Source organism: Dermacentor silvarum, chromosome 6 (genome assembly GCF_013339745.2).
Source record: "Dermacentor silvarum isolate Dsil-2018 chromosome 6, BIME_Dsil_1.4, whole genome shotgun sequence".
NCBI classification, from domain to species: domain Eukaryota; kingdom Metazoa; phylum Arthropoda; class Arachnida; order Ixodida; family Ixodidae; genus Dermacentor; species Dermacentor silvarum.
In genome coordinates this window covers 1,159,934-1,174,713 of record NC_051159.1, presented here as the reverse complement: position 1 = coordinate 1,174,713, position 14,780 = coordinate 1,159,934, and the positions used below count along the sequence as shown (strand labels likewise).

Genomic DNA, 14,780 nt, shown 5'->3' with positions numbered 1-14,780 from the left:
CACGGAGAACTATTCAAGTAACCCTAAAAAAGAAATGCGGAAAGAAGCCGTGACTATCAATATTCCCAAATTAGGACAAAACTTAAGTACGTAACTTCCACACCTGTGAGCTTCACTGCTTATCACACTTTGACATCATATCAGCGTTCATCGTTTCTTCTTAGCTTCACCTCAGCTGATAAAACACGATGATGCCTCTTACCATGTCAAGAGTTCGTTCATGCAGGTTCATGCGGCCCCATTCCGACAGAGGCGAAATGCACAACGGCGCATACAAATCAATTTAGGAGACTGGTAATGAATCAAAAGTTGGCGATGTCAGGGCCTGGAGCCCTTAACTACACTGTCTGCCATAGCCCAAGTGGCAGCTCATAGAAGTCAAGGCTAATTAGTCAACCTCACCACCACGCTCAGCGCCAACGTTTCCATGAATTTACCAGCCTCATGAGAACACACGCTCAAGTGCACGTCAGCACAGCACCGTACTCGAAGCACATAGCGGTTCAACATTCTAGCTGGTTTCGGATCAAATCGGTTCAACTCGTCGATCTTTGGAGATTGACGCACTTTGTTGAGCGGAGTCACTGCACATTTAGTACGATGCCAAGGTGGGGTGGTGGTATCCAAGCGGCACCCGGCGCCCTTTTGTAAACATGCGAATGCGGCCTCGCAGTACGAAACAAAATGTGGCTCAAGAGCAACAGTTCGTTAAAATTCCGCACGAATTTTGGATGTTCTAAAACGTATCAGCGTGCTTTTTGTTCACTGCAGGACGAAGGCCTCTCCCAGCGATCTCTAATTACCCCTGACCTGCGCTAGCTGATTTCAAGTTATGCCTGCAGTTTTCCTGATTTTAGTACCCCACCTAATTTCCCACCGTCCTCGACTGCGCTTCCTTTCTCCTAGCACCCACTCTGTACTTCTAATGGACCACCGATTATCTGCCCTATAAATTAAGTGACCTGCCCAGCTCCTATGTTTCCTCTTAATTTCAACTACCACTACCCCCGTTTGCTCTCTGATTCCTCTCTCTTAGCGTTATATAGGCATAACATTTTTCGTCTCATCGCTTGTTTGAGCAGTCGATAACTTATTCTCACACTTCATTGTTAACCTCAAAGTTTCTGCCCCATTTGATAGTAATGGAAGAATGGAATTATTTTACGCTTTTCTTTTCAGCGACAGCGGTGAGCTCCCGGTCACGATTTGGTAATGCCGGCTGTATGCACTCCGACCGATTTTCATTATTATGTAAGTTTCCGTCTCATGATCAGGGTTCCTTGTGAGTAACTGACCAATATAATCTTACTCCTGTGCATACTCAAGAGCCTGACTGCCGATCATAGATTCTTGTTCGCTTGGGAGGTTATTCAATATTACTCTTACACTTTTTCGGTTAAAGTGCTCAGTCAGCCATTGCAATGTGTCCCCATCCTTGCTGAACAGGACAATGTCATCGGCAAGCTGAAGATTGTTGACATATTCGCCATTGATCATCGCCCTTGAACCTCCCTAGTCTAATAGCTTGAATACTTCTTCTAAGCATGCAATTAATATAACTGGAGAGATTGTGTCTCCTTGCCTGACCATTTTCTCGATAAGCATTTCTCCACTTTTCTTGTGGGTAATTAAACATGTGAAGCGAGAACTATCACTGAGGCAGAGTCGAAGCCTGAGAAGTTGCTGATATGTGCGCTGTGGCTGAAGGCAAATATAGAAGTTGCACATAAATGAAATAATTATTGAGTTGTCAGCCGTATGCCTCAAGCACCACGGCCTTGATGTGAAGTTCGTTCAGTGCTTCTGTACAACCCCTACGATATGCACTTACACCGCTAATTACATGCATGCACCGCAGTTACATGCAAATGTCGTAGCTTTGTCCAAACGCACTGAATTAAGTGATCCAACTGTGCGCCGCAGGGATAGCGCACAAGGCAGCATAATTCGAGCGACGTAAATGCTGATCTTGCTGATACGACGCGTTTAATGGCCGCGCTTAGTGCCTGGCACGATTCACATTGTTCACTTCGTGCTACCAGGGCCGGTATTTTGTAGCGATGCATTATGCTTCATTCTATGCTATAATTATAGTTTTATCATCTACCGCTCGGCCGGCTCATCCCGTTGATAACGTAAGCGGACCGTTGTTCTGACCAGTGACGCAGCGCGAAAAGCGCGAAAAGGCATTAGCACCGGAAAGACTTCGCTACGAATACCGGCCCAGGCCACTGTGACTGGCTTTTTCGCGCCGACATGTTGACCTGGGCCGGTATTTTGTAGCCATGCCTTTCCGGTGCTAATGCCTTTTGGCTCCCTCAGCTGCTCCCACAGTAGAGCAGCTGCTCCAGCTGCGCCGCTGTCGGATCTCGTGACGTGCGCGGCCAATCAGGGTCGTTTGGTGTGTCGCGGGGAGGAATTAAAAAAGAGGAAAAGGGAGCTGGTGCGCACTCCGCCGGGCTTCCCTCGCCTCATATCAGTCTCAGCAACCGGTTGGGAAGGCCTCGCATGGTGCGTTCTGCCGAGGAGCACGCTGCGTTAACGCAACGGCGAAGAGCCACCGACCCCGAGTTGCGGGAGCGCGATGTTGAGGAACCTCCAGGAACGCGACAACGGTGGCGCACGCCTCGGCAACGCTAGCGCCAACTTCCCCGTTGCGACAGCCAGGTTTCAACGCGAGTTTCTCAACCGGAACTTCGGAGCCAGCTGCAGTGCGTGACCGGTTGTGGTTCGAGCACAACGTGGTACCCGTCAGTGCAGTTGGTTCCGAGGAACTCCGAAGAAACACAACACAAGCTTCGCTTACCCCCATTTTCCGGTAGGGGAAGGATTGATCATTTTTTTTTCACTGAGGCTCACCTTGCGAAAAATTTTGAACAAAAAGCAACATGTCGGTGGTAAAGAGGCGCAACTGGTAATCAAAGCCTGCTGCACCTTTTCAGAGAATCAAGACGAAATTTCGACTTCGATAGAATGATACGTCGAAACTGAAATCCTCCTCGACGCCTCCCCTTTTCTGCTGTTTCTCAAGAAGACACTCGTTCCACTCAATATAAAAAATACATAAAATGTTCGATGTGAGTGCGGGCACTTTGAATATATCGTATTTTCTCTTCATCTTAAGAATTAGGCATGATTTCGTTTTCTCCTGTCAGTAAAAAAATGTTAAAGGGAGCGAAATTTTCACTTATAAGCTTCTCGAGCGAAGGCCTTTTTATTCAGTGCCAAGTCAAAAAGGAACAAACGTAATACTTGCGCTTGTGAGCTCGTCAGGCGGTGCCTTTCTCATTGGTGAAGAAGAAAAACCAAAGTACCAAACATGAAAATGGCTAGGAGCAGAAAGAAGCGTGAGCTCGGGAAACTGCTTGTCATTCGGCAGCGTCAAGGCGCTACTTCAGAGCGACGCGACGCCTTGGGCAATTCGCGTCAAAGCACTGCGTAGCTCTTCCCGACGCAAGGATCTATGATGGCAGCACGTGTAGTTGCCTCGGGTGCAAAGAAAGAGCAGAAGAGAGGCTGGGCATAAAATCCGGGCCATATGATAACCAAGCGCAAGCACTTCGTTATCTTCTTTTTTTCGCATCCCTCGACGTCGTAACAGGTTCGCCGCAGTCGCCAAGTGTGGTGTGGTTGCTCCGCCGCGGAAGAAAGAGATCCGCGCGGAGCGTGTAAGCCGACATCTGTTGTAGACACCCGTTCGACAAGCGCGCCGTTCGAAGCGCTGAAATATACGGGAACTCCTGTTTGTGGGCGTGTGCGCGCGCATGCCTCTCGCTGCATTGCATGCCTCTGCCGCAGCCACTTTGCTGCTTGGGAGGCTGCAGGCTGCTGTTTGAAACTTTGTCGAGGCACTGCCTTCCAGCGCACTCCGTCTTTTCGCTTCCCTCGCTCTTTCTTTCGGGCATTCTTTGTCTTCCCTCTCTCAGGTCCCTCGCCACTGCTTCTATAACTTTTTCGTGTGTTCTTGGTTTCTACGGCTGCTGGGCTCTTTTTGCGTCCCGTTTATTCAGCTGTCTCTTCTTCGTTCTTCTTTCGCGTTTCCTGTCCCACCGTAATTCCTCTCAGTTACCCTGTGCCGCAAACGTTACGGTCGAATTTCGCCCCCCGCAGCCCTTTTTTGTTAGCTTCATCGTCCGTATTTTTTGGCGCTACTTCTCCCGCTCGGCTTCGCATATTGTATCCCGTGATTTATCTCGACGTCCTTTTCTCTTATGCTATTTACTTACAATATCTTGTTTTAAAAAATTCAGGCTGATATTATGGTCTTCCGGATCGAGCTCATCCCTCGCCGTTTCTTCTCCTCAGTTTATGTTTCTCGGCGCACGCAGCATACTTTCACGGCGGTCCCCTCCTTTCATAATACCGACCGGCTCTTCCTCCCCGCCCGAGGCACAGTGGGAGCATTAAGAGACTCGCAGCCGAGCGGCTTCGATTTTGAGGCGCAATTACCGCGCACTACAGTGCCCCCTAGCGCCCACTTCCTCCTGTCTTCTACGGTGTTCCGATGCACGTTCGACAAAAATATATGTGAAAGTAATGAAAAAAAAAGAACTAAGAAATGTAAAGGAACCTAAGGAGCCGAGAAAGAGAGAGACACAGCTGGCTGAAGCAACGCCGACATAAAGGTCGTGTGCGAACGACGAAACGAAAACGACATTCTGGCGTCTGATATCATGACTTAACTTGGTTTCGGTTCTTGCACGTTTGCTGGCTTTCGCCCTTCTCACTGAGCTCTTACCCTCTTCCCTCTCTATATTCAGGCCACTGGCCTCGTCGCCCTTCCTCGCCCGCATGCGGCTGGCGTCGTATTACCGTGTTTCCCCTTTAGCGCTCCCCAGATCTTCGTGCGTATAATTCTTCCCCCTCCCCCAAGCTATAAACCTTTACGATACGCTCAACCACTCTTCATTACTTTTTCAATGTCTTTGCCTGCAACCGCTGCAATTCTGCTCATTTATGCATCTTTCATTGCCGCCGCTTCTCTGTCGGATGCTTTGCACAAAATGCGCTTGTTGCGCCCTCTCACGGCGAGTTGGGCTTCTAAATGAGAACGGGGAAGAATTGAAGGTGCGTCTGCTTGAAGCATAGTGTGTAATTTACAAGGCGTGCAATAATTTTTCATGGAGATGCGCATTTAAATACCGAACTCTGTGATGGCTGCCTCCGCGGGACAAGAACATACGATGTGCCAAAGAAGGAAAAATCAATTGTGATTCCGTCGTAGAGCCGCTAGCAATTGAAGCTAATTATGAACAGCATCGTACCGGGTTGAACAAGTTGAAACGGCGCTAATTCCTTACAATGTATTCGCCAAGCATGCATTACAGTGGGCTGCTAGTGTGCGTGTCACAGGCGGATTTCTGCAGACGCTTCTGCAGCCCTTATGATAGTCGTGTTCATTTCTGATGCGTTTCTTCACGGCTAGTCATCAACTTCCACGTTGAGTGTATTAATAACACGAAAGAACTAAACGGAGAAAATTACGACCGAAATTCCCTTCAGGGAAATTATAGGGGTGAGAAGTTCTTATTCGCGCGTTCGCGAGCTAAACGCTCTTGCTTGTCTTCTTCGATTGGATTAGGGTAGCTGTGACTATCCCTGGCTGTTCTGACGCTTGGCGTAGAAGCAAGGCTCACCTTTTTTGATCGAGGCATGCTTGCAGTCTGAGAGCAGCTGTGGGTAGTGTGCCTCGATGGGCACCTTCCGTTGTGCGCTAGCATCAAGGTGCCCTAGCTGTGGCGAACGGCGCCCGGTGTCCAATCTCCGCACCAATGAGCGCGCGCCTGCGCGACAGGTGTGCGCCAGTTGCGCGGCAGCTGAGCCATTAGCGCGTCAATGGGGCGGAGCTTCAAATTTGCTGGCGGGTTATGCGGCCTTCGTGTCTAGAGGACCCCAGAACCCCGAATAATTGTATGGTCACGTGATCAACTTAAATGCACCCTTACTGCATATATAATACAGATTGGCTATTTTCAAACTCCCGCGTTCGCTTATCAATTCACACTCCTTAGAAAACAGGGAAATGGAGTTTTGTTTTGAATTTCGATGACTGTCTACTTTATCTGTCGTCATGATGTTTAGATATTATCTTATTACTATAGTCGGGTACAACTTAAGAAGGCACGAGAGGCTCCGTCCAGATAACCGAAGTGCGGCAGCCAATTGCATCCGCGACTGGAGAAACAGTCCCACTCAAAAGTCCCGCCCATTTCGAAGCGCGGGCGACCATGTTGCCGTCGGCGGGGTCACCGGCCGTCCGGGTCATGACGTGTGTAGAGAGCGCGCACAATGGTGGAGTCTCGTTTGCATCCACCTTTGGGGAGGGGGGGGGGGGGGGGTAAATGCCACTGCCTTCTGAAGTTGTACTCGACTATACAGTAGGTGTAGCTTAGCATTTTAGTATTAATTTTCGGGTTTTGTAAGTGACAAATTTATTTTTTAAAGTAAACCGAAAAACTAAAAAAAAAGTGGAAAAAGAAATGAAAAGGGGGGCTATAGCATAAACCTATCCGAACCACTTCTATCCATTTCTCTATGAGCCATCCACAAATGGTCACAAGTTTTTCCGGCCTTCGCCTGTTTGCCACGCGACGTCACGAAAACCGCGAAGTCTCCTGGGGCCCTATAACGCAAAACTATTCCAATCTGCTTTAACGTGATAGCGTTAAGGGCCCCGTGTCGCAGAAAATCTGGCGTCGGCGTTAAGCATCGGTGTCTGGCGGAAATAATCATGCCGAACCACCCCGACCGGGCGGGCCCTTCGCGTGGCGCAAGGCGTTAGTGAACAAAAATTGAATTTCTCAACGTAAAATCCGTCAGAAAAATCGTAAAGTACGACTTAACCATGACGTACAGGCGTGATAGCGTCGGATTGTAATTTGAATATACGAGAAAAAATTCTGATAAGCAGCCATGTAGCTTTGAATGATATGGCGTTCCACTCTTAAACGCGAACATTGGGTGTCCTCCAATTCTGATGGTATTTCGCCGTACCTTGATTTAAGGCAACATTGAGGGGAATGTTGAAAACCGGGCCTTTCTAAATTTTGATCGGGTCCCATGTGGCAGAAAATACGGTGTCGGTGACGGCGTCAACGGCGTCCAATAACGCTATCGCGTTCCACTCTTAAAGGCGAAGCATAAGCGTACTCCAAGTTTTTAATACATTCTCCTGGCTGATGTCAAAATTAAGTAACAGCCGACGCAATCATCAAGGCCAAGTGTGAGGACGCACTTGGCCTTTCTGCCACATGACGCCACCATACAGCGAAAACTCACCACGTCAAAGTGACGGGCATGCATTAAAGATACATTAATATGCCGAACAAAACTTATTTTTATTTCGGCATAGCCGGAGACTGCCCCGTTCTGAAAGGAATACAGGATGCCTGCCGACTGATCACTCTGGCAGTGGGTACTCGGAGCTGCCGGGGCGAATGGATTTATTTCGCATGTAATAAAACATTTTTGCGTGGCAGTATAACATTGTCGAGCCATTTCGGCAAATATACAACATAGTTCTGCCAAGTCGTCTTCGCTGACGATCCGTTTTAGTGGCATTTTTACCGTTCCGATGCACGCCTCCGTGATTTTCCACCAGCCACCGCAAGCTAAGTAAGGGAAGCGGACCAATCGCAGACGGCAGCAGCACGCTCTTCATCCGATTATCTACAGTGCGGTAGCGCGATCCCACTGAAACCATTTCGACTTCTGCGTACTCCTTGCCTCTTGTAAGCTAGTCAGAGAAGAAAAATCTGTCAAGGTAGGCAATGCTACTCGCTTTGAAAGCAAGCAAATTTGACCGCCTATGAACAAGGAGGGCATTCGATTGCGTGGTTCAAACAATGCTGCTGGAGCACGATCGGATATCTTTGTTCGTTTCACTTTCTGTTCAGTAGCTGCGACGTCAGAAAGGGGCATTATGCAAAATTTATAAGAACGGGAGGTAGAGAGCAGCCGATCGGAAAGCGGTGAATTCCCCGGATGACAAACGGTCGGGGAATTCGCGTTTTTGGTGGCATCAAATTGACGACACACTCCTGTCAATCATTTTGATTACGAGCACGTCGTCTGCTAGGAGCAGAACTCGACGAGAGATGTGAAGTTCGAGCGATCATCCGCTCGCTACGAGACTGGCTTCGCATGGCACGTCGGATGGATTGGATTGAATCCAAACGGCTGCTGCGGCTACGGAATGGTTCACCGCTTGCCGGATGGCTGCTCTCTCCCTCCCGTTCTCAAAACATTTTGCATGCTGCCACTTTGTCACGTCGCAGCAACTGAACTGAACGCGTTTCGAACAAAGATCTCCGTTCGCACTCCAGGGGCGCCATCGGAGGTCTTTCGTCGCAACACGCTCTATGCTTGCGTCGGCGGTTACCTAAATTTCACGTCAAGAGATTGGAATAAAACAGAATATAATTGAATTGAATTCTACGGTTTTACGTGCCAAAACCACGATTTGATTGTGAGCCATGCCGTAGTGGGGGACTCCGGACTAATTTTGACCACCAAGGAATCTTTAACGTGCCGCCAATGCACGGGACACGGGCGTTTTTGCATTTCGCCCTCGTGGAAATGCGGCCACCGCGGCCGGGATTTGATACTCGTGCTTAGCAGCGCCACACCATATCACCTAAGCCACCGCGTCGGCTGAAATAAAAACAGATTGGAACAGTTTTACATTATAAGACTCTATAGGTACGTGTCATTTTACGAACAACGTCTGTTGTAATTCACTACATGTAATTCACATCTTTTTCCAGTACTTCATCCTGTATTTGGCGGTTGAACAAAAATGAACAATCGAACATTCACAAAGTCCACTGTGGCTTTACAGCGAAAGTTCTAAAAGATGGCTACTGTATTACGCAAATAACCATCTCAATTGGCGCTAGTGGGGCGTCGTTAACGTCATTTCAGCCCGAATATGCTGTGAAAGTAACGCTTAGTAGTCTACCACGATCTTAGTAGCTCTGTCGCAGCTCTCTGAAATTATAAGTAAAACACGTCATTACCCACGGCCGATAGAGTGGGGCGACACACGTGTTTCCTTAATCTGGTCGCGTCCTGTCTTCCATTGCCGGTAAGCAAGTAACACAGCAAAAGCGGCCAACTTGGTCTCCCTCGTTATTCTTGCTAGCGCCCATGCCTTAAAAGCGTTTTACATATCATAGACCTACGAATCCTCGCGTCCGCTGTAGATTGTCTAATCTGAGGACACGCCGTCTGTCTCGACCCGCAGACCCAGCGAAGCCCATTTGAGCCCGAGCTTTAGCAGCGAGTACACAGCGCGTGCGGGCATTAAAAGTCGGCGCTGCTCCAGGAAGGCGCCTGTCTGAGGCCGCGACTCGGCACCACCGAGGCGCGGGTCTTCACATTCGGAGACGCATCATTGCCCGCGGGCGCGTTGCCGGCGCCAGCTTTGCCGTCCACGTGCTCTGGAGCTGCTGCTGCTTTTATCGCGCCGTGGGGAGCCCGTTTTTCCCGTACGCTTGGCCGCTCACGGGAACGCGTTCAGAGCTGTAAGCAAAACACTGCAGTAGGGTCGCTTACCTTTATTTCCTTTGGGAAGGGAGGGGCGGGAACAATAGCGATCACGCTTCGCCTTCTTGTTTTCTTCTGATTTTCTTGCTTTCGCTTTCCACTGGTTCACTATTTTTTCTTTCTTTATCTGTAAAACGTCAGAGCTCTAAAAGAACAAAAAAAGGAAAAAATTAAAAAAAAACTAGGGACAGTGAGTTCTTTCTAACACTTGGTAGGTCTCGAGGCACAGGCCTCCAGAAAGACTAAATCATTCCTTCTTTTGGCGAGGCTTTGATAGGTGAAAGCTATATACATAAATAAATGCGTTTTGGCGGGGATGGCTGCAATGGCATTTACGCTGGGATCTCTTGCTGAGGATTTACAGAAATTGGCGTTATTTGTGGAAGGGGCAACATCTTTTCATCGGTGCCTTATGTCCTGTAGAGTGTCTTATGAATGTCTTATGATGCAACACTCTGGTTGATGCATTCGCAGTGGACGTCTGGTTCTCTGATAATCGAGCACCCACGTTTTACCCCACATGACTTCCAAAAAGGGCGTGTGATATTGTTTTAGCCTAGCTGAAGGTAGCGAATAATTTTTTTTATTCTTGACGTTGTTTGTACGTTCATGTGTACAATCTGGCGCAGTGCAACATCATAGACTACGTCGAGCAATGTGCTCGCACTGAACCTGTCGTATTGCTCTAAAGCTGCTCTCGAAGTTACGCGTTTATTGTCACTGTATATCGTCATTTGCGATGGATATAGTGCCCTGCTTCTTTCGCACTCTACTCCAGTGCATTGCGCTAATCTCATTTATGTGGTGAGAAGCTGTGACGGGCTCAATGCCGCGAAATTGTTGGAAACGAGAAACGAGGTGGCCATCGATAATAAACATTTCAGTCATGCGTAGGATGATCACAGATGGCAAACACAGGTGGCTTTTACGCAGTTACGGTGCGAGAAGTGTCATTAATAATTTCCGAGTGTTTCGCCGTTGTTCTCGTTATACAATAGCGTTGTTGTTTTAAACGTCGTTCGCTATTCGGGTGTAGGTGCTGCTGGGGCCGCATCGGCCCCCCGGGTGCGATGGCGTCCGGCTGGGCGTCGTCGGGCGGTCGGCCGCACCGGCCGCCGCCGCTCGGCTGACACGGGAGCAACAGGCCGCCCAGTGGCGCCGTCTTCGATATGCGGTCGCGCCTGCCGCTACGCTCTCAACAAAGGTGAGCACGGCCCGTCAATACAAAGCGCCGAGAGTGGACAGCCTTAGTTAAGCAGAGCAGCGCTGCCTTCCATTTGATATTACATGGTCATAAGCGATAAAGGTTACAACGAATGATAAAGAGCCTGTATATGTTTTAAAACCAAATCTTAGCGAACAGCTTCGAAATGCTGCTGATGAATTGTATGCAAGTTGGAAGCTACTTCCCTTCGCCGTGTTTTTTTGCTAGCGCTGTCCGATGCTCTTGACCACGAAGTGCACAACTAGGCAAACAACGTGTTTCGGTGCAATATCTTTGCATTTCTAAGCCCGTTATGTGAAAATAATGATCATTTTGTAGAAGAAACACTCTTCACAACGAAAACGCTGATGTATTAATAGCCCGCAGTGTCAGAGAAACCAACCCCTCGCTTTCCAGCTGTCCTTTAAAGCGCAAAAAGTCGGCATTTTACTGTGCATGCGTAACCCAAACGTTTGCTTACGCAGCAGGATCACTTTGAGGATATACCACCTGTCACAAAGGTATCAGACCGAAAATTATTGAAGGAAACTGGAGTAACACTAATGCACTTCCCATGGTTTTGGTACATTACACATGGTAAAACTGGAAAAAATATTTGCCTTGCCTGAAACAAGACAGCCAAATCTAGGCTGCCTAAAGAAGCACATTCTTATTCAATAATTGAATTCAACAGAAGTTAGGCCTCATCTGTTCGTTCAGGAACACCTCTGGACAACAAGTGCGGCTCAGTCATCGACCTGAAATGCTAGTCGAGAATAATCTCCACAGACCAAGCGATACCACCGGAGAAAACTCGCACTTGATGAGTCTTGTAGATGTTCGAAGGTCAAGTCAGTATGGCGCCTTGCTTCGGTGTCGTCATTTCCGTCAAGGCGTCTTCGAGGGCGAAGAACATCTTCTGATCGAGCGCACAAGTTTGCGCCTCAAGAGGAATCGTTCGACTGCAAGAAGGGAAATCGAAGGATCCTCGAAGAAGGAAGGATCCTCGTAGGATAGGTAGGGGGGAAGTTGTGAAGCGTTAGGTACTAAAACAATTTTACAATAATATTTGTTGGAAGTGAATCGGCGTTCTCGAGCAAACTTTGACATTATGTCATGTTACAAGAACATTTTCTTCCGCAAAATATTGAAAGCATGTCAGCGGAGTTTGCATAAAGAGGTGAATGAAGGTGGGCTGGCTCGCGTGCTGCTCCGTGAACTGTTTTCGCTGGGCGATACCTTTGAATTCTTCTTCTTGTAGTAAACACGATCCATCGTCGCAATTGTGGTGGAGGTGCGGGGTATTGTCACAATGAATCGCGATTATTTGCAAGTTGAAGAATGCAAAGGCATTGCTCAGTGACAGCAGTTCACGGTAGAGCACTGCACGGGCACGGGCCGGGCTCGGCATGTGCGTTTTGACCCGGGCCCGGGCTTGGCATGACATGGCATGACAAGAACTTTATTTTAGTCCAGAGAAACTAGGGCCCGAGGGCAAAAGCCCCCAGGCTAAGTCGGTGGCTCCGCCCACATAGGCACCGGTAGTGCAAAGGCTTTCCCGATGTCGTGAGCTCTCCGGACGGCCAGGAGTTTTCTTGGAGGACTTCGCTGGATATGCGTCGACTCCAGTACTTCTCACTGTTGAAGTCCGAAGCCCTTTGGTGGGGCACAGCCTGAACATATGATCAAATAGACACTGAGTGTGCCCACAACTTTTACATACCGCGGGAAACTCCTGGTCAATTTTGTTAAGCCCAAAAGCTGTGGGATAAGATTTAGTTTGAATCATTCTTAATGTGACTGCCTGAGCTCGGTTCAACTTCTGATGGGGGAGGGGGGGGGGGAGGAAAGACCTCCTGCCGTCCCTATAGCGTAAAGGTGATCTCGTGAAAAGTACTAAGTGGGTCTTTGTAGGAGCCGCAGTCATCCTGGAGCAGTTCCTGATTTGATGCACGGCATATGAGATCTCGCACAGCAGAGTGAGCTTGCTCCTTAGGATTGCAGTCATTGGGGCTGACCGAATGGCCCTGATGAGCCGGAAACCAGACTAGGTGTGAGCTATCCAGTTGCTCGTAATTATGAGTACTCATACTGTGTATAAGTAACTTGTGTGCTTCCATTGAGACGAAGCCGGCGGAGTAGTTTCTAATAGCTGTACGGGAATCAGAGAAAACCGTGGAGCTTCTCCTCATTGTAATTGCAAGTGCTATGCTTGCTTCTTCGGCGGCATTAATTGAGCTCGTTCTTAGTGACGCCGCACTTATTAATTAACCGTTCTCATCGACCACGGCAATAGCGTAGCGGTTGCCCGATCAATAACTAGTTGCATCGACAAAAAGAGCTGAGATTTGTTGTTGGTGCAGTTTACCCAGAATGCATTTGGCCCTGGCGTCCCTTCTGCCCTTGTTGTGGACAGGATGAATATTTCTAGGTATAGGGTCCACAAGTAATTGTGTCTCCACCTCCTTGAACTTAGAGACGTCTCCTCCTCGAGGCAGAATTCTGACGTCAATTAGAATTTTGCGCCCTGACTTGGTGATGGATAGTCTTGCAATTTGTGACATAGAATGAGCCTCAATGAGCTCATCTATAGTGTTGTGAAGTCCTAACTTGTTGAGGAGTGCGCTACTCGTTCCGTGCGGGAGCTTCAGAGCCCTTTTGAGTCCGGAGCGTATCAGTGTGTTTAGCTTAGCCTTCTCTCCTTTCCCCCAGTTCAGGTATGATGCAATGTACGTGACATGACTGATGAAAAATGCCTGATATGCTCTGATGAGATTGTCCTCCTTGAGACCTACATTTCGATTGAGACGCTGCCCAGGAGCCTTAAAGTACTGTTGACCTGCCCTGTGAGACGGTTTAGAGCCGTAGCATTACCGCTCCTTGCGTCAATGAGAAGATCCACATTTTGAATTGTGTCCACTCAGGGTATGATCCGTCCTGTGTTGTCTGTGATTTTAATTGGCAGAGTTTCTAAAGGTGCAAGGTTCCTAAAACCCTGTCTCCCCAGTCTAAAGAGCAGCAGCTCAGATTTACTACGTGATAGCCTGAGTCCGGTGCCCTTAAGGAAGGATTCTGTGGTGTCTACGGCTGCCTGTAGTGTCTGCTCTGGTGCAGCGAGTGACCCTCTGGGGACCGACACTGTGGTATCGTCAGCGTATATTACGTGCCCCAAGCTCGGGATTTTGGCCAATTCCTCCGAGAGCTTGTGCATGGCAATGTTAAAGAGGAGTGGGGACAATACCGAACCTTGTGGTGTGCCGCTGTTGCCTAAATTGTATGGACCGCCTGTGACTGTCCCGAGTTTGACCCGAGCTGTCCGATTGACTAGAAAGGACCTCACGTAATTGTAAAAATTGCTTCTCAGGTTCAAGGTTGAGATTTCATGCAGGATATGTTTATGTGCCGCCGTATCAAATGCTTTGATAACATCCAGACCCAGGAGGCCCTTTTAAGTCCCTGCTAGGGTCGTCAATAGCACGTTTGATCCTGTGTGGATAATGCCTTCCGAAAACCAATGAAATTGTGCCTGAAAAGCTCCTGGTTTTCTATGTGTTCTACTATCCTGTTATGAATAGCATGTTCGGCTACCTTGCCAATACATGATGTAAGTGATATGGGCCGGAGGTTCTCCCTTGTAAGAGGTTTGTCGGGTTTCGGTATAAACGTCACCATGGCCTCCCTTCATTCCGGTGGGACCATGCCGGATCTCCCGTGACTGTTAATTTTGACCATCATTATGTCTATGGCATCATCGTCCAGGTTTCGCAAAAGCTTATTTGTGATGCCATCCGGACCCGGGGCAGATCTGCCATTTAAATTAAAGAGTACGTGCCTTATCTCAGCTGCAGTGAACTCACTGTCCAAGTCCGGTTGCGATATTCCGGAGTAAGGTGCGCTTATTTCTTCTTCGTGCTCATATTCATTTTTAAGTGGCAGGTACATGTGTGCGAGGCCGTTTGCGACCTCTCTTGCTGTCCGCCCGGCTTATTGAAGAGTCTGTTTACGACGAGCCTCGTAGTACCTCTGGAGA

At 48.6% G+C, this 14,780-nt stretch overlaps 1 protein-coding gene across 1 annotated transcript in view; it reads left to right on the top strand.

Annotated features, from left to right (window-relative positions):
* LOC119455804 (Down syndrome cell adhesion molecule-like protein Dscam2) overlaps window positions 1-14,780 on the top strand; it is a 317,386-nt gene that overhangs the window by 63,990 nt on the left and 238,616 nt on the right. Inside the window, exon 2 of the mRNA XM_049668624.1 lies at window positions 10,583-10,750. Coding sequence (XP_049524581.1) covers window positions 10,716-10,750 — 35 coding nt within the window. The 5' untranslated portion in view covers window positions 10,583-10,715. The remainder of the gene's footprint in view (window positions 1-10,582; window positions 10,751-14,780) is intronic.